Genomic DNA, 20,648 nt, shown 5'->3' with positions numbered 1-20,648 from the left:
TGGCTGATCATCAACCTTGACGCTATTTTCCCCCACTATTTCCCTCTCACAAGATGCTATCAATATACAGAAATCTGAGTTTTCTATCTTGAATATGATTGAGTTTCCAAAGCCCTTTGCGGTAAAGAATTCCACATACTGACCACCCTCAAAGTCAAGGGATTTCTCCTCATCTCTGATTTATATTCTGGGGATCCTGAACTTGAACTATAATATTGGTTCACAGAGCAAAAGGCACAGTCGCTCACAGGGTACCAACACGGAAATGGAATATGTGAAAACTCCAACTGAGGTTAATTTAGCAGAAATGTGTGTCACATTATGCCACTGTGAAGAACATCCCTCTAGGGGGCACCACGTACCACATTACACAAGTTGGCCAAATCTTGAGTCATTCAGTTGGTAAGTGTCATTTTTAATTTGGGGTGTGTTTTAGGGTGGACAGGGTCTTGGAAGGGATATCTCAGTAGACTCTTTAATCCGGGCCATTTTTAATCCAGGTCCTCATTTGAATAGTTCAATTCTGTCACCCTCGCAAAACCAGGGGGCATGAGGTCATGATGCGTTTGGGAATTGGGGTGTCATGGGGAGTTTGGGGATGTTGCTTGTTGTAATTCCACCTTTGTTCATTCATTTTGATCCAATATCAACGCATCTGAACTGGAGCTTGTAAAGGTAAAAGCTGAAGGCAGTTTTCAGAATGAAATGATTCATACTCACTGCCCTGGTTTTTGAGTCATGCTGATGGAAGTTGATGAATGTGATTATCTGTAAAATAGAATAATACTCATAATACACAATTAACATGAGTATTTGTCTTTGAATATAGGTTATCAATAATAAGATGTAAATCAACAAATCTTTACAATATTAATTATGAAGATTTCTCTGTATGCTTTCTCAATAAACCTCAGGACAGAGTTAGCATAAGCACCAGCTTGGCGAAAGTGAGTACTGCAGATGCTGGAGATTAGAGTCGAGGGTGTGGTACTGGAAAAACACAGCAGGTCATGCAGCATCCAAGGAGCAGGAAAATCGACATTTCGGGCAAAGCCCTTCATCACGAATGAAGCTGGGAGCCTCGGGGGTGGAGAGATAAATGGGAGGGGGATGGGGCTTGGAGGAAGGTAGCTGAGAGCGCAATAGGTGGATGGAGGTGGAGGTAAAGGTGATAGGTCAAATTGGGACGGTGGAGCGGATAGGTGGGAAGGAAGATGGACAGGTGGGACAGGTCATGAGAGTGGTGCTGAGCTGGAAGGTTGGAACTAGGATAAGATGGAGGGAGGGGATATGAGGAAACTGGTGAAATCCACATTGATATCATGGGGTCGGAGGGTCCCGAGGCATACCTGCGCTCACACCTCCTCCCTCACCTCCGTCCAAACCCCCAAAGGAGCTTTCTACATTCATCAAAGTTTTACCTGCACCTCCACACATGTCATTTACTGTAATCTGTTGCTCCAGATGTGGTCTCCTCTATATTGGGGAGACAGGACATCTACTCGCAGAACACGTCAGAGAACATCTCCAGGACACCCACACCAAGCAACCCCACCCCCCGTGCTCAATAACTTCAACTCCCCCTCCTACTCCACCTAGGACATGCAGGTCCTGGGGCTCCTCCATCGCCACTCCCTTTCCACCTGATGCCTGAAGGAAGAGCGTGTCATCTTCTGCTCGGGGCTCTCCAACTCCATGGTGTCGATGTGTATTTCACCAGTTTCCTCATTTTCCCTCCCCCCACTTTATCCCAGTTCCAACATTCCAGCTCAGCACCGTCCTCATGACCTGTCCCACCTGTCCATCTTCCTTCCCACCGATCTGCTCCACCCTCCTGTCCGATCTATTACCATTACCCCCATCTCCACCTAACTATTGCAGTCTCAGCTAACTTTCCCCCAGCCCCACCCCCCCTCCCATTTATCTCTCCACCCCCTCAGCTCACAAGCCTCATTCCTGATGAAGGGCTTTTGCCTGAAATGTCAATTTTCCTGCTCCTCGGATGCTTTTCCAGCACCGCACTCTTGACTATAAGCACCAACTTGAACTAACGGTTGTCTAGGGTGGCAAAGGTTTGGGCTGGAATGATGACAAAATACTGTCAGCCTTTGTTAAAAAGAAGAATTGAAAGTTGACTGGATTTCTATCAATGAACAAACAGCAAACATGTTTCTACATTTCAATGCATTAGGTAATTCATACTAAAAGGAAGGGATTGTGATCACTGCTCTAGCTATTTTTCCTTTTAGAAATAGCAGTATTACTTTATTTTGATCCTACTTCAATAGTCTTTCAAAATGAGTTGTGGCATCAGCTGGGCTATCCAGCGTGATCATTGTCAGCATGCATTATTGTGTCAGCCTCCTTTGATTAGATAAAACAAACTACCATAGATGCTAGAGATCTGAACTAAAAACAAAATTCTGAAGAAACTCGGGATGTTTGACAGCACCCATTGAGAAAGAAACAGAGTTCACATTTCGAGTCTGATAAGATTTCTGCATAAGCAAAGTACTGACTCTGTTTCTTTCTCCGCAAATACTACCAGGCCTGCTGAGTTTCTCCAGCACTTTGTGATTTTTATCCCATATTTAAATACATATTGAGGCATCTTGCAATCACAGTCAATGCACTTTTGAAAAGCAGTTAATGTAATGCAGATTACATATGCGTGGCAATAAAACCTAATTCTAATTTTAATTCTACAATAGTCTCATTGCTAATAATTTGCACTGTCTGGAATTAGCTTTTTGATTGTCTTTGTTGCTAAACTCAATTGACTATTTTATTTCTCTTCCATGATGTAATGGAGTAGAAGGGGACTGAGGAGAGAGAGTGAAATATTTCAGAACAGGAGAGAACAGTGCTACTGGATTTAATAACATACAGAAATGAAATGGAAATACTTAAAATTAAGTTTTTGACAAAATATTCAAAGTTTAGCAACTCACAATATTTGTAAACTTATAACATTAAAGAATGCTTTTCTATTTTGAATGGTTACTATCTTGGTACAGTACTGATAGAATGTGGCAATTTGATACTGTATTTTTAGATTTCCTATTAAATGACAATTAACGCTGTGTACTATAATTTAGCTTAACCACTATATTAAAAGTTGTGGTGTACAGAGCTGCCAATATATATGCATTTACCTGGATGTTAATGTCGTGTAATATATTTCAATATTGATATTCTAGCTATAACATTATTATCTCAATGTCTGCAAAAATGTTATTTTGTTTTAACTCTTTATGCTGTTTGTCTATTCAGCACACAAAGGAAATAATCAAATGTTGTTTAATCAAAAATATCAGTTCCACATTTTCAACCTATCATAAAGATTTTGTGGTATCTCGTGAGACGTGTGGAGTATAGCAGTTACTCTGGTGAACAGTGGTAAGGGACTGTGGTGCCACTGAACAACAGGCAGGACAATGTTACCTGTGAGTAATTAATTTTGAAAGTTAATTATCTTTTTCTATGTGTTTTAGGGGTGGAGAGGGGTACAGATAGCTGAAGGTTCGCCAAAGGTGATAAATGCTCTCATTTCACTGACTCTGCCTGAGTGGTGCATGTCAATAGTAAAGATTGTAAAATATCCAATCTGATATTCAGTAGCAATACAATGAAACACACTGAAACAGCGGCTCAGAGTTTAATTTGGATTGACTGGTATAAAACTGGCCTACTTGTCCATCTTCCTTCCCACCTTTTCACTCCACCTTCCCCTCTGACCAGCTTTCCCCTATCACCATCACCTGCCACCTGCATTGACCTATTGCCTTCTCAGCTACCTTCTCCACAGCCCCACCCCAACCCTCCTATTTATGTCTCAGCCCGTTTCTCCCCACAACTTCCCTGATGAAGGGCTTATGCCCGAAACATCGATTCTCCTGTTCCTCGGATGCTGCCTGACCTGCTGTGCTTTTCCAGGGCCACACTTTTTGACACTGATCTCCAGCATCTGCAGTCCTCACTTCCTCCTGGTATAAATCTAGTCAAGTGAAAATCACATCTAAGAACATCCAGATGCCTCATTAGCTGGAACCACTTTAAAACTTTTCGTTGAGTCTTTTAAATGGCTTGACAAGTGGTTTGTCATTTATTTCAGAATTTGACCGGTTTATTTTGGACATCACTGGAAATAATGATTGCAGAATACTGATGGATTAGAGACTCACATAGTAAACTGAGCACTTGATTTTGATACTGGAGGTGGTGTGAGTTTCTTTGACATGCTGAGGCCTTGCTGAAAATGAAGTCTTATTGACTGAAGTATGATCACTCTTTGTGATATTCTCAGTATAGATCTGCATCATCTTCAATGAATTGACTTTCATTAAGATTATTAGAGAAAAGATATTCTGCACCATGTTCCTCAGGAGCATCTTGAATACTTGAATATTTGCTTTGAGGTGGGTGCTTCCAATTGTTTACGGCAGTCATGTTGCTCTGGCAATGTTTCTTTTATATGGATGTGTGGTCTGAAGATTTTGAGAGTGATGCTGGAGGCATCACCATTCTTTCTATCAAATAGCTGATAGGGAATCTATCCTGCTGTTACTGTTTGCCATTGACATGTGCTGGCATGGTTTGCAACGTGACAATCTGTTTGGCTATAAGAAAAAACAAATCCCAAAAAAGCATAGTGCAATGCTCCAAAATCTGTTTCTCTGATGTTGTTGCTCCATCCTTTTGTCCATAATGTTGGAGTAATTTAGTGTGCTAATTTAAATGTAATGTGTCTTTTATGTCATATCCTATTTGAAAGCAATGTACATTGAAAATACGTTGCTGTCTCCGAGATGTTTTATTTGTTGCATTTATGGTCAGCACATGGTGTCTGCAGGTGCAATTATTTCTGTTGTGCAAACTCAACTTTTTTTTGTCATTTGGGGGCTGGGTTTTAAATCTCTTGCTGGTGTATGTGCTTCATTAAATGTATTGCACGATTGATTGCACTGTTGCACATTCGGAGCTGTGTGAGGTTTCATTATGAATCACCAGTCGTGCTTGTTGCATTTGACTTGGTTCCAATGGGCATCTGGGTTGCTTTAGGAGAAAGTGAGGTCAGCTGATGCTGGAGAGTCAGAGTTGAAATGTATGGCACTGGAAAAGCACAGCAGGTCAGGCAACATCCGAGGAACAGGAACGCTGAAGGGCTTATAACTGAAACGTCGACTCTACTCCTTCTCGGATGCTGCCTGACCTGCTGTGCTTTTCCAGTGCCATACTTTTCGACATGTGTTGCTTTACGTTGAATCATGGAGGTGGTGGCTGATTTTTCTAATTGGTCAATACATTTTCCCATTACTCTGAAACAGTCATCTAATTGCTCCTTTCTAGGAAGGTTTTGGCAATTTTAAGTGTTCAGTGCTTGCTCTATCCATTGTGGTGGCTCAAACAAGCTTTATAATTGCACATTTTTTTGGATTAGATTCCTCACAGTGTGGAAACAGGCCATTTGGCCCAACCAGTCCACACCGACCCTCTGAAGAGTAACCCACCCAGACCCATTCCCCTACATTTACCCCTGACTAATGGACTAACCTACACACCCCTGAACAATATGGGCAATTTAGCATGGCCAATTCACCTAAACTGCGCATCTTTGGACTGTGAGAAAACCAGAGCACCCCGAGGAAACCCACACAGACACGGAGAGAATGTGCAAACTCCATACAGACAGTGGCCCGAGGCAGGAATCTATCCTGGATTCCTGGCACTGTGAGGCAGCAGTGCTAACCACTGAGCAACCGTGCCAACCCTTGGCATATTCTGGATGAATGTCACCGCAGGAAGGTGCAGGTCATTGTTTCTCTTGTGGCTGTTGAGTGAGTGACTAATGAGTTGCCTTTAGATTAGCATTTGTCATTAGCCACATGTCTCCTGATTTTTATAAGATCATAGAATCATGGACAGCAAAGGATAATCCCATATGGCCCATCATGTCCACTCCTTCTGATATACCCATCTGGAATAGTCCCACTATCCTGATTCTGCCCTGTAAGCTGGTTGGTGATTGCGCTACAAATTCTTTTTAGATTAGATTACTTACAGTGTGGAAACAGGCCCTTCGGCCCAACAAGTCCACACCGACCCGCCGAAGCGCAACCCACCCATTCCCCTACATTTTACCTCTTGACCTAACACTACGGGCAATTTAGCATGGCCAATTCACCTGACCTGCACATCTTTGGACTGTGGGAGGAAACCAGAGCACCTGGAGGAAACCCACGCAGACACGGGGAGAATGTGCAAACTCCACACAGTTAGTCGCCTGAGTCGGGAATTGAACCCAAATTCTTTCTAAACCTTAAGTGGGATTCTACCTCTCCAACCTTTCAGGCTGTACATTCCAGGTGCCCATCTCACTCTGGATGAAAACTCCAAGTAATATCTCCAAATCTGCAGCACATACAAAATGGATGGAAGGGTGAGCTGTGAGGAGGATGCAGAGATGTTCCAGTTTGATTCGGACAAGTTGAGTGAGTGAGTAAATAAAAGGCAGACAAAATATAATGTAGATGAATGTGAGGTTATCCACTTCGGTCTCAAAAGCAGGAAGGCAGATTAGTATCTGAATGGTAACAGGTGGGAAAAGGCAAAGAGACCTGGGTGTTCTTATACACCCAGTCACTGAAAGTAAGTATGCAAGTGCAGTAGGCAGCTAAGAGAGCAGATGGTATATTGGCCTTCATAGCGAGAGGTTTTGAATACAAGAGGAGGGATGTCTTACTACAATTATACAGGGCTTTAGTTAGACCATGCCTGAAGTATTGTGTGCAGTTTTGGGAAGAATGGTTTGGGCTGTGGAGAGAACATGTCAAAGTTTTATCAGACTGGTTCCTGTGTGAAGAGACACTGCAGCGATTAGAACTGTATTCTCAGAGTTTAGAAGAATGAAGGTGTTTTCAAAGAAACCTCTGAAATTCCAACAGGACCAGACAGGATAAACACAGGAAGGATATTCCCAATGACCGAGGAGACCAGAACGAGGGGTCACATTTTAAGGATATGGGGTAGGCCATTTAGGACTGACATGGGGAGAAATTTCTTCAGCCAGGGAATGGAGACACTGTGGAATTCTTTGCCACAGAAAGCAATTGAGGTCAAAATAGTGAATATTTACAAAAAGGAGTTAGATATTGTTCTTAGGGCTAAAGGAGTCAAAATGTATGAGTAAAGCAGGAACAAGATACTGAGTGGGATGGTCAAACATGATTATATTGATTGGAGAAGCAGGATCAAAGGGCCAAATAGCCTACTCCTGCTCTTATTTTGTGGTTTCTATATTTCTAACCAAACACATATTACCAAGATGGTAAAACTAGCAAGGAAGAAATGATTAAGAACATGTGCAAACACATAAACATGATGAAGTGTACTGGTGACCTGTTAAAAGCTACGTGATCTAACTTTCCATTTCATTAATTTCATACCTTTTGTGGACAGTTTAAGGCAATCTGAAGGTTTTTGAACCATTAACATTATCTGTCTTGAAAAGACTGGATAACATACCCTCAACAGTGAAAATTGACAGAGGGTCTAATGCAATAGATTACTACCACAAATGTTGTAATTACAACCCATGAATTACAAATTACAACCCATGAAAGGTAGAGTCACAGAAGTCAATCCATAATTCTGCAGAGTCACAGAGTCACAGTACAGTACCAACACACAAGCTCATTGTGGTTTCTCAAAATCTTCTATCTGGTAGATACCAGCAGTTCAGCAGTAGCAGGCCTACCAGTTGGCACAAATCTCTATACAGTCACAATTTATGAGATAGGACACACACCCATTTTGGTAGGACAGAGCACACATGACACAGTCAAATTAGTTGAGGATGGTTGAAAATAGCAACAGATTTATTCACAGAGTATAAGGAAGATTAGAATTTGTGATGAATTGCATCTCCAAATGCAAAGAGTACAACTGTTGTTGACACTAAGGCCACTATTTTCAGTTTACTCGGTGCCTGAGGACAGCACAGTTCAATGTTGAACTATGTATAATCAGTGGGGAGTGACGCATATCATATTGTCACTCTACTATGTGTGCTGAAATATCCAGGCTGAACATGTAATACATCCCATCAAATCAAACATTTTTAAGTGGTGAGCACTGAAACACTGGTCAGTCCCAATATCACAGGACGGCACAGTAGCTCAGTGGTTAGCACTGCTGTCTCACAGCACCAGGGTCCCAGGTTCGATTCCAGCCTCGGGCAACTGTCTGTGCGGAGTTTTTTAAAAAACGGAGTTTGCACATTCTCCCCGTGTCTGCGTGGGTTTGCTCCGGTTTCCTCCCACAGTCCAAAGATGTGTAGGTCAGGTGAATTGGCCATAGTAAATTGCCCATAGTGTTAGGTGCATTAGTCAGAGGGAAATGGGTCTGGGTGGGTTGCTCTTCGGAGGGTCGGTGTGGACTGGTTGGATCAAAGGGCCTGTTTCCACACTGTAGGGAATCTAATCTAATCTAATCTAATCTAAAAAACTGGTGTGAATAGTTGCAATCAACAAAACCCGAAGATCAGCAATTCTAAGAGAATAACTTTGCCCAGTAACCAATTGTTGAAACTTTATTGCTGGTACAGCACAGCAGGTCAGGCAGCATCCAGGGAACAGGAGATTCGACGTTTCGGGCACAGGCCCTTCTTCGGCCTGTGCCCGAAACGTCGAATCTCCTGTTCCCTGGATGCTGCCTGACCTGCTGTGCTGTACCAGCAATAAAGTTTCAACTTTGATCTCCAGCATCTGCAGACCTCACTTTCTCCAGTAACCAATTGTCCAAGACTCACAATATTCTTCTTCAAAGATAGAGGAGAATTAAAAAAAGATAAACAATGAGCAAGCTTTAGAGAACAATGAAACTGCATATTGGGCAGGGAGTGAGTCAGAAATGCAAACATCAACACTTGGATAACAGCAACACTTTCTCGATTATGCTCCAAGCCTACATTATACAGGTTGTCACTAATCATGCTGTATTGCAAAGAAACAGAAGCCAGTTCAGGCCAATGACTGGTGCACCTAATAAACACACGTCAGTGAGGATTCTGAGTGACAGCAAACAGCAGCACAACAACCAAGTTGTCAACCAAGAGCAATCATGAACAACTTGTACCTCTCTAGGTAAGTGTGCAGTGGCCAGATGAAGATAATTTGTCAAATCTATGAAGTTTGTATGGATAATTATAAATTCTTTTATAGCTGTTTGTACCATGATTGAATTAACAACATAGTCCTATGACTAACCATATTCTGTTTGGGCTAATTTTTCATTTTTGCAAAACAAGTAAACGTCTCATGTTCAATATGTCAATATACCTCCTAAGTCATGTTCATTGTATTATCACTGTATCATAGCATACAACCTATTGGAACAAAGGTCACAAACTCTAACTTTACTGGGAGTTTTTGAAACATGAAATACTGATGAAAGCATTCTACTCTTCTGTCCGTAAATAATGTACTATTAGCTAAGATACTGAAGTGTCAGGGACTGCAATAAAAGTCGGAAGGTTACATAAGACACTGGAATGCTGTGAACTGTTTTGAGCCCCTTTTCTAAGAAAAGATATACTGCTATTCAAGGCAGTCCAAAGAATGTTCACTAGGCTGATACTAGGTATGGAGGAACTGCTTTATGAGGAGAGGTGGAGTATATTGGGCTCGTATGAATTAGAATTTAGAAAAATGAGTGCTGCTCTTATTGAATCCTATCAGACTTTTAGGGGACTTGACAGGGCATATGCACTTTCCTCTTGTGGGAGAGTCCAGGACCAGAAAGCATAATCTCTGAATAAAGGGTTGAACATTTAAGAAAAGGATGAGGAGAAAGAGGAGATGGGCGCCACTGTGGCTTAGTGGTTAGCACTGCTGCCTCACAGTGCCAGGGGCCTGAGTTCAATTCCAGCCTCAGGCGACTGTCTGCATGGAGTTTGCACATTCCCGCCGTGTCTGTATGAGTTTTCTCCAGGTGCTCCGGTATCCTCCCACAGCCCAAAGATGTACAGGTTAGGTGGATTGGCCATGCTAAATTGTCCCATAGTGCGCAGGTTAGGTGGATTAGCCATGGGAAATGCTGTGTCATGGGGGCGTTCTTTGGAGAGTCAGTGTGGAATTGATGGGCCAAATGGCCTGTTTCCACCCTGTAGAGATTCTGTTGTTCTAATTTCTTCTCTCAGAGAGTAGTGAATCTGTGGAATTCTTTGCCACAGAAAGCTGTTGAGGCTGAGTCAAGTGCTGTTTCTCAGTGATGTTAAGGGTAGACCTGGCCAAATTTGGGTTGAACTACACTAATGTTCCATGCATTGTGTGCCAAACTAAATTCGGGTTTCATCTTCCCTCCGAGGCAAATGTAAAAAACTATCCAGAGATTTACTTTGAAGAAAAGCAGACAAGTTTTTTTTATTTAGCTTGCTCAATATTTGTACCTCAATATACACAACACAGATCATCTTATTTTTTTTCCTTTATTTATTCATAGGATGAAGGCATCACTGCTGATTTCCAGCTCATCACTAATTGCCTGGAGGGCATTTAAGAGTGGGCCACATTGCTGTAGGTCTGGAGTCACATGTAAACCAGACCTGATGATGATGGCAGATCTCCTTCCTTAAAGAGCAGGAATTAACCAGATGTTTTTTTTTCTTTCCCAACAATCAACAATAGATTCTTGGTCATCATCCAGATTTTTATTGAATTCAAATTCCACCATCTGGCTGTGGCCAGATTTAAACCCAGGTTCCCGCATTGGGTGTCTGAATGTACAGCTCAGTGGTAGTACCACTAGACTGTCACCTCCCTGTGTCTATCGCAGTGCTGTCTGTTAAGCCTGGTAAAAACAATGACTGCAGATGCTGGAAACCAGATTCTGGATCAATGATGCTGGAAGAGCACAGCAGTTCAGGCAGCATCCTAGGAGCTTCAGCAAAATCGATGTTTCGGGCAAAAGCCCTTCATCAGGAATAAAGCTCTCCGGCCTGTAAATTGTGCCCTTCCCTGTGGTGAGGTTGATGGCAGAGAAGGTATTTAATCAGGAGAGAGGGTTACAATTCAAGACTTACCACTCTCCCATCTCCGCCATGATGATGTTCGTGGCAAACAGGCACATGGACATCCTTGATGACCTGCCCCCAGTTGTTGCCTAGGTTACAGAAATGGCTACACTTCGAAAGTAATTATTGTTTGCAGAATTCCTGAATGCTTGCTGAGACTATTACAAAAAACTGTGGGAGATGCAAGATCTTCACTTGCAAACTATTTTTCCACTGTGACGGCCAAGAAAAAGCATTTATCAACAGGTTGTAATGCTTTAATGGCACTTAGTGAAAAATAGTTTGAAATTTCACAATTGTATATTTAATATCTAATGGTTTTAATACATACTATTAATCTTCATGAAAGAGAAAGGACATGTATTCAATACAAAGCTCATTTTGTTTTGAAAACTCACCATGCGGTACAAATGTTGATACATTTACTAGCAAATGGCAAATAGAAAAAATGCTTCAAGCTGATTTTCATAAACACAGTACAGCATTTAGCATCGGAACAATTAATGTGATTTTGTCCAGAAATGTTCTAGTAAACTGCATTGACGTGTAAAATTCAGGTTAGTGTTAAGCACATGAACAAGAAGCAGGAAGAGGTCATTCAGCCCCTTGTGTCTGCTCTCATCACTTCTAAGACTTTGCCCTGGTAATCTTTCACAATATTGCTTACCAGGAATATAACAAACTGCTTTAAAAATATTCGGACACAATGTCCACTGCCTTTTCCGGAAGACAATTACAAATTGTGGGTGCCAATCAAGTGAACTGCTTTGTCCTGGATGGTGTCAAGCTTCTTGAGTGTTTTGGAGCTGCAACCTTCCAGACAAGAGTGGAGTATTCCATCACACTCCTGCCTTGTGTCTTGTAGATGTGGACAGGCTTTGGGGGGTCAGGAAGTGAGTTACTCACAACAGTATTCCTAGATTTTGACCTGCTTTTGTAGCCACTGTGTTTATGCGATAGTGGGGATTCAGTGATGGTAACATTATTGAATCACAAGGGGCAGTGATTTGATTGTCTCTTATTAGAGATGGTCATTGCCAGGTATTTGTATGGTGTGAATGTTACTTATAACTTGTCAGCCCAAGCATGGATATTGTTCAGATCTTATTGCATTTGATCACGGACTGTTTCAGTATTTGAGGAGTCATAAATGGCGCTGAACATTGCACAATCATAGATGAACATTCCCACTTCTGGCCTTTTGATAGAGGGAAAATCATTCATGAGGCAGCTGAAAATGGTTGGGCCGAGGATACTACTCTAAGGAACTCCTGCAAAGATGTCTTGGAGCTGAGATGGCTGACCTCTAACAATCACAACGATCTTCCGAGGTACAAGGTATGATTCCAATCAGCAAAGAGTTTTCCCCCTCATACCCATTAATTCCAGTTTTACAAGCGCACTTGATGCCATACTCAGTTGAATGCAGATGGATGTCAAGGGCTGTCACTCTCACCTCACCTCTGAAATTCAGTTCTTTTGTTCATGTTTGAATCAAGGCTGCAATGAGGTCCAAAGCCGAGTGGCCCTTGTACAACCCAAACTGGACATCACTGAGCAGGTTATTGCTGAGCAGATGCTGCTTGGTTGCACAGTTGATGACACCTTCCATCATTTTACTGATAATCGAGAGTAAACTGATAGGGCAATAATTAACTGAGTTGGATTTGTTCTGATTTTTACATACAGGACATCCTGGGCAATTTTCCACACTGTTGTGTAGATGCCCGTGTTGTAACTGTATTGGTAGAACTTGGCTAGGGGAGTGGCAAGTTCCAGAGACAAGTCTTCAGTACTATTGCCAGAATGCTGTCAGAGCATCGTATTTGTTGTCAGAGCATCCAATGCATCCAACCATTTCTTGATATCACATAGAGTGGATCGAATTGTCTAAAGCCTGGTGTCTGTGATGCTGGGGACCATTGGAGGAGGTCAAGATGGATCATCCACTCGGCACTTCTGGCTGAAGATTGCTGCGAATGCTTCAGGCTTATGTTTTGCACTTCATTGCAGTCACCCATAAAACATAATGGGGCATTGTGTAATGACAATGTTTTGTATTTGAATTATGGACCAAATTTACCACATCTCCTTGGGATTCAGATATAAATTCCACTTGCATATAACAGCTTTGTCCCTGTCACTAGTGTGACTCTTGCATAGACCCAATTCAATATATGAAGATACTACAAAATCAACAATTTGTCTTTCCGTATCACCCTCTCAACATACCAACATGTTTCAAGGCGCTTCACAGGAATGTTATTAAACAAAGTTTGACACTGAGGAGTCATTAATGTAGATGATCAAATGTTTGGTCAAAGAGGCACATTTCTTGGAATGTCTTAAAGGGGAATGGAAATGAGGAAAGGTGAAGAGGTTTCGGAAAGAGTTGAAGGTTGTAGGGGCCTAGGTGCTTGAACATTGGACTGAGTAATATTGGAAATATGGAAGCAACCTTAATCTGATGAGCATTTAGGTCTTGGAAGATTGTCATGCTGGAGGAGATAACAGAAATAGGGGAGAGATGAGGTCATCAAGGGATGGGCATTTCGTAATTGTGGAATTTTGATTCTGGGAGCCAAACAAGTGAATAGGCAGATGGAAGATGGATGAACAGAACCTGAGGAATTGTGGAAGAAAACAGAAGAGTTTCAGATAAATTTACATTTGCGGATGGTAGCCCCTGAGAGGCTGACCTGATGTCCATTGGTATGGTCCAATGTAGAGTTAATAGTTTCAGAGAAAGGATTCAGAAGCAGGGAAACTGCTAAGTGGGTAGGGTGGGGAAATGTTTTGGAGATGAAAATCGACAATGGTAGTGGTGAAGCAGATTTTCAATCAGAAGTGCATCTCAAGGTCAAAGACAACACTGGAATTGTATATAATCTCATTGTTTACCTACCCTTTGCATATGTCTCTTTCTCTGGGTTCCATCTCCACCTATCTATTCACTTCTTCTTATCTCAATCCTTCTACAAACTGTGGCTTCAGCTGAAGCACCACATTTTCCTAGCTGCTAACAGTTCTGATGAAGACTTTCTTCCCACAGATGCTACCAGACCTGCTGAGTTCCTCCAATAATGTCTGTTTATGTTGCACTTAATCTTGTTTGGCCTCAGACAGTAGCTAGGGAGAGGACTGGAGTTTATGACTCAGGAATGGAGTGTCTGTTGGGGAAATGAAGGTGATAACTTCAGTCTTCTCACTATTTAATTGGAGACAATTCCTGTCCATCTGGTAACTGATGTTGGAGAAAAAGTGTGACAAATTTAAAATCATGAAAAAGTTGAGCTGTGTATGATTGTGATAATGTGCATGGTGGCACATTGCAGATTTCCATTCATGTAAGTGGTAAACTCAATGTTGAACTGCAGTTATGTCAATATAGATATATGTTAATCTTCATCTTGCATCATGATATCATGTGAACACTGAAGTAAATGGAGTAAAACGGACTTGTCTAAATGTTCTATCCTTTCTGTTTTTGGCTTTCTGTTGCTGAATCCCATTCCCATGATTTATATCACATGTTGGCAATGGAACTCCACAGAAATGTTGCTTTTTTGAGTTAGCACCAGCAGTGGCCAATGGGATACACCAGGGGTTGGAAAGGAACTCTGCTATTCCAGCAATTTTCTGAAACGTCTTTGTGCAGGGTGAACAAAACAACGGTTATCAGGGGATTTTAATGTTTCCAGGAACAGACAGATGGTTGAGATAAGGTGTATTGAATCTGTGGATGTTTGGTGGTGGACTCAACTTAAAAAAACAGTAATCCTGTAAACATTGACAAGGGAGAACTTGCATAGGCTTCCACCCTACAGATCTGATGCAAACTTTACCAACCCATGAAAGGGGCTGCTTTCCTATCTTGGATTCTTTTTGTTTTCTGCAAGTACTATTAATCCCCAAATGTAATCCAACACCAGAATATTCAATCATTGTCAGATATCCACAATTTGACTCCTTCCTTTCCTCTGAACTACTCATACACACTTACATATGCATGTTTTGTAAGCTATTATCCTTGTTCAACCTCCAACCTCAAGCCTACTTTAATACAATTTTGCTTTTTTTTCTGCTTTATCAACACTATACTGGCCACTGGTTCTAAATGCATCAAATTCATCATGGTCTTCGTCCTCTCTACATCCCACTGTGTTGAAAACACCAATGAATTCAACTCAGTCTCTTCCTTGACCTCAACACCCATTTTCTTTTGATACCTTCTCTTCTTATAATGTATATGATTTTAACAAACAAAATTGAATGTCACTTAGCCAATACTTAATTTGTCTTGTCTCTGTCCTGCTGTTTCCAACCTTTAGAAAGATAAAAGAGGATGCATTTATTTGGGAGTAGGTTAACTGAATATACACAGAGCATGAGTCAGACCTATTTTGAGAGTAAAAAAAAATGTCATGTCTTAGGATATAGAACAACAAAAATATAATTAAAAGAAAATGTATCCAAAAATCACAAAGTAATATGTTATTATACAGTCCATGGGTCGAACTTTACTGTAATGATTACATTGTAAGGGTGCGAATAATTTGTGTTCCTGGTACTTTTTTGTGTTAATCAAAGTTATAAATATCAATGTTTAGAACGCAAACTTTGTTTCTTTGTTCATTGGATGTGAGCATCCCAATTGCCCTTGACAAAACCAAAAGACATAGGAACAGAAGTTAGGCCGTTCAGCCCATCAAGTCTGCTCCAATCATGACTGATAAGTTTCTCTTTCCCATTCTCCTGCCTTCTCTCTGTAACCCTTGATCCCTTTGACAATCAAAAACCTATCTATCTCAATCTTTAATACACTCAATGACCAGGTCTCCACATGCTTCTGTGGAAATGGATTCCATAAATTCACCACTTCCTGGCTGAAGAAGTTTCTCCTTATCTCCATTCTAAAAGGTCTTCCCTTTACTCTTAGGCTGTGCCTTCGGGTCCTAGTCTCTTTTACCAATGGAAACATCTTCCCAACATCTACTCTGTCCAAGCCATTCAGTATTCTGTATGTTTCAATTAGATCCCCCCCCACCCCCATCCTTCCAAACTCCATCAAATATCGACCCAGAGTCCTCAAAAGTTCCGCATCTGTCAAGCTTTTCATTCCCTGGACTATTCTCGTGAACTTCCTCTGAGCCTCCTCTGGACAAGGTGGTGGTAAGTCATCTTCTTGAACATAGGAGTACATGGTGTAGGTACACGTACAGTGCTATTAGAGTGCTATTAGGAATTCCTAAAGCTTCATCTAACAATAGTGAAGGTGCAGTGACATAGTTACTATTCAGGATGGTGGGTGACTTAAAGGATCAAGTGGTGGTGTCCCCATTTGCCTGCTACCCTTGTTCATCTCAGTGGTGGAACCCATGAGTTTGGAAGGTATAATCATGGGAGCTTTGGTGAGGTGCTACAATGCATCATGAAAATAGTGCACACTGTTGCCTCGGTGGTGGAGCAAGTGAAGTTGAAGATGATGGATGGAGCGTACTTTAAGTGAACTGCTTTGTTTCAAATGGTGTTAAATTTCTTGTCTGGAGCTGCAGTCGCCAACAGCACCACCATCACAGTGTCCTCAATGGCACAGGAACATTTGCCTCCCATGGAACAATTGATTACTTCTGTCCAAACTTATTACTACATGCTTCAGTCTGATACCAAACTGATCATTTAATGAGTTGTTTTTAAAAGAATCAACTTCTGAGACTTTTTCCATGCTTTCTTGTGTGGCATTCTCCTGCAAGATAAACAAACTAAACCCAACAGTTCCTGCATTGGTTTATTATGAACACATGGTTTTAGTTCTGAACTGACTTGCTTATGCATTCTTCTCAATAGTTAAAAAAGGGTCTCACATCCTCCCCCTGCCCCGTGACCCAACTCTCTTTTCTCAAATTCATTTCAATGGGTCTTTCATCATGATTTATGTCTCTCTCTAATCTTTTGTAATTTTTCTCTCAATTCTCTCTGATGCATAAAACTCTTTCCAAGTCGGGAGATTCAATACTGCACATTAATGTTTTTATTAATGGCCTCATCAGTAGTCCATGTAAGGGTTGAGTTACATATTTTAACTTTGAAATGCATCCAAGCATTTGGCTCACATTATTTATAGCAACTTCAATCAAAATATGCTGCTAACGCATTTCTAACGCACGTTTAGAATTAAACAGTTGTTATAAGATCGTAGTGAAACTACAGGAACAAGACATTTGACTAAACACCTGTAACCCTTGTTTTTGTTTTCTGTACTGCAGTTTTGCTTCCAGATTTAAACAATTTCAATTACTTCAAAAATTTCTTTCGCTTGCTGAGGGCAGTGATAATGCCAGGTACAACTTGCCAGAACAGAGTTCTGCAGACCTTGCTTGTTAAGTTAGCTCAGATGAAAACTTCTTGGATGATAATCTGACATTAGAGTTCACATAACTGAAACTTGATTGATTACATTTCATAGATGCTATCCTTAAGTCCTTTTAAGACTGCAGCTATCATATACCACAGAGTTTATCCTTACCACCTTAAATCAGTTTCATAACTGGATGTTGTCCTGAGTTGGTACTTGTGGAATGAGAAGAAAAAGGTTTTTGGATACACGAAGCATTCCAACAACAAGATGCAGCCTCAGATAATTAGAAAACAGGAGCAAATGTCTCAAATATTGGAAGAGCATGATTGTTAGCAACACATGCAGGGGCACTTGGTGATGCTGGACAGTGGGGAATGCCAAATGCAAAAGATAGATTGGAATATAGTTGTAAATGTGAAGGAGCTCAGCGCTCCTTTGAAAGGAAGAACAGGTCAAATTAAGAGGAAACAAAAAGTTATGAATCTCATTCAGATGTAAAAGCAACAGCATGCACAGAGCACAGTCTGCTGACGAAGAGGCGGAATGCCACTCTCTCATTTGGCAAGAGGCATCTTGCCGTTTGTCCATTTCAATTTATGCCAGCTTTCTTTGGGCACAACCAGGACTCAGTCTCAGCCCTGTCCTCCTTCGAGTAGGATCAGATCTAAGACCTGCCTCTTTTGCAGGACCGTTCAGAACAAAGGAGAAAGATTACAGGCAGGGGGGTTCAGATTTAATTGCTTATACAGAGAGAGAGAGAGAGGTTAATAGTTTTAATTGCTACTAGAGTGGTGTTATATTCTGTATAGACAATAACATGCAGTTTCAGTAAATACACATATCATTACCTTGACGAGTTTTTTTTGACTTCACGGGTGGATAATGTTGCATCGACTTATTCCGACTGTAACAATCCCAACGTGTCTCCAAATGTCACACTTGGTGTCTGCTTTATAGCCTTGACCTCCCACTCAGGAGTGCAGCTTGCCTTGACACTGTTTTCATTCGAATCCTATTAATTTATTAACTGGATAAAGTTTGTGTTATAAATAACTGCCTGCTTCAGAGCAACTGAAGAGTTTTGAAGAGCCAGAAGAGATGCAGAGATTATCCTGGCACTCAGTGAAATGACTGAGGACAATCCACAAAGATTAATCAAGCGTATTACATTGTTGCAATGTTATGTATGCCACACAGTGTGTGAAACCTGGAAAGGTTTCAATGACAGTGCAGAAAGAGAGATTTATATCAAGAACACTTTGCCCTTTGGTTGAACCAGACAAGGACATATATTTAAAACGTATGGTTCTTGTCTACTAGTTAGATAACTCAATGAAAGATCTTGCATCTTTAATCTTGCCTGTTTATTTCATGAGGGGGGGCTGCACTGTTGGAGCTGCACTGTTGGAGCTGCGTCTTCCTGGTGAAATATTAAACCAGGCAGTGCCATCTGAACACTAAAGTGGATGGAAAAGTGTCCATGATATTTATTTCAGGGGACTTCTCCAGAAATATCTTGTCCAATGCTTGTCCCTCAACCAACTTTTGTGTTTTTTTTTAAATCATTCTAAACTTTTACCAAATATTTCATGTAAAACTCACAGCTCTAAGATCAGCACTCAGTAATTTTACTAAAAACAATGAAAGCAAAACACTGTGGATGTTGAAAATCCAACAAAAAACATGGAAAATGCTGGAGAAACTCAGCAGGTCTGCAAGCATCTGCGGAGAGAGACATGGAGTTAATATTTCAAATCCAGTCATGATTCTTGACTCTAAGCCCTAATTCTGAGAGTCATAGAGTTATAGTCATAGAGATGTTGGTAGGTTGGTAAAAGGGCACTGATGGTATGATCAGCAAGTTTGCAGATGACATGAAGATTGGTGGAGTAGCAGAAAGCATAAGGGACTGTCAGAGAATACAGGAGGATATAGATAGACTGGAGAGTTGGGCGGAGAAGTGGCAGATGGAGTTCAATCCAGGCAAAGGTGAGGTGATGCATTTTGGCAAGTCTAATTCTAGAGTAAATTATACAATGAACAGAAGAGCCTTAGAGAAAGTTGATGAGCAGAGAGATCTGGGAGTGCAGGTCCATTGTACCCTGAAGGTTGCTGCACAGGTGGATAGAGTGGTCAAGAAGGCATATAGTATGCTTGTCTTCATTGGATGGGGTGTTGTGTATAAGAGCTGGCAGGTCATGTTTAAATTATAACAACATTGTTTCGGCTGCATTTAGAATATTGTGTACAGTTCTAGTCGCCACATTACCAAAAGGATGTGGACACTTTCGAGAGGATGCAGAGAAGGTTTACGAGGATGTTGCCTGGTATGGAAGGTGCAAGCTATGAAGAAAGGTTGAGTAGGTTAGGTTTATTTTCATTAGAAAAAAGGAGATTGAGGGGGGACCTGATTGAAGTCTACAAAATCATGAAGGGTATAGACAGGGTAGATAGACATAAGCTTTGTCCCGGAGGAAGGATTCAATAATGAGAGGTCACGCTGTCAAGGTGAGAGGTGAATAGTTTAAGGGGGATACACAGAGGTGCCTGGAATGCGTTGCCAGCAGCGGTGATAGAGGCAGGCACAGTAGATTCATTTAAGATGCATCTGGACAAATGCATGAGTAGGTGGGGAGCAGAGGGATACAGATGCTTAGGAATTGGGTGACAGGTTTAGACAGTAGATTTGGATCGGCTCAGACTTCGAGGGCCGAAGGGCCTGTTTCTGGGCTGTAAATTTTCTTTGTTCTCTTTGTTCTATTTATTACACAGAAACAGACACTTTGGTCCAACCAGATATCCTAACCCAATCTAGTCCCACCTGCCAGCACCCGGCTCATATCCCTCCAAACCCTTCCTATTCATATACCCATCCAGATGCCTTTTAAATATTGCAAGTGTACCAGCCTCCACCACTTCCTCTGGCAGCTCATTCCATACACATACCACTCTCTGCATGAGAAAGTTCCCACTTTGGTCTTTTTTACATTTTTCCCCTCTCATCCTAAACCTATGCCTTCGAGTTCTACTATACCCAAACATTAACAGTGTTTCTGTCTCTCCACAGGTGCTGCCAGACCTGCTGAGTTTCTCCAGCATTTCCCGTGTTCGTGTCCAAAGTTTTAGATCAAGTTTCTCAGGAACCTCATGCCTAACCATGTTAGCATTATGGATATTTACAATCGACCTATTCAATGACGGTAATGACACACTTCTGAA

General features: G+C 41.4%; 1 protein-coding gene across 7 annotated transcripts in view; it reads right to left on the bottom strand.

The window, feature by feature from the left end:
* LOC122557386 (beta-arrestin-1-like) overlaps positions 1 to 18,377 on the bottom strand; it is a 71,902-nt gene extending 53,525 nt beyond the window's left edge. For 2 of the 7 annotated variants that reach the window (XM_087991889.1, XM_087991890.1), the window contains exons 1-2: positions 18,278 to 18,326; positions 721 to 768 (exon numbers count right to left, since the gene is read on the bottom strand). Coding sequence is in view for 1 of the 7 variants with exons in the window: in XM_043705044.2 (XP_043560979.1) it covers positions 721 to 740 (20 nt within the window). In the remaining 6 variants the exon portion in view is untranslated. Of the gene's footprint in view, positions 1 to 720; positions 769 to 18,277 lie in introns of those variants that run through there. The other 5 variants (XM_043705044.2, XM_087991888.1, XM_087991891.1 and 2 more) reach the window with 5 other exon arrangements.
* Positions 18,378 to 20,648: the final 2,271 nt, after the last annotated feature.

This window comes from Chiloscyllium plagiosum, unplaced genomic scaffold (genome assembly GCF_037043375.1).
Source record: "Chiloscyllium plagiosum isolate Xiang-an unplaced genomic scaffold, Cpla_swu_hap1 HiC_scaffold_11, whole genome shotgun sequence".
NCBI classification, from domain to species: Eukaryota; Metazoa; Chordata; class Chondrichthyes; order Orectolobiformes; family Hemiscylliidae; genus Chiloscyllium; species Chiloscyllium plagiosum.
Note: the sequence above shows the minus strand (reverse complement) of the source record. Positions and strands in the feature narration are given on the sequence as shown.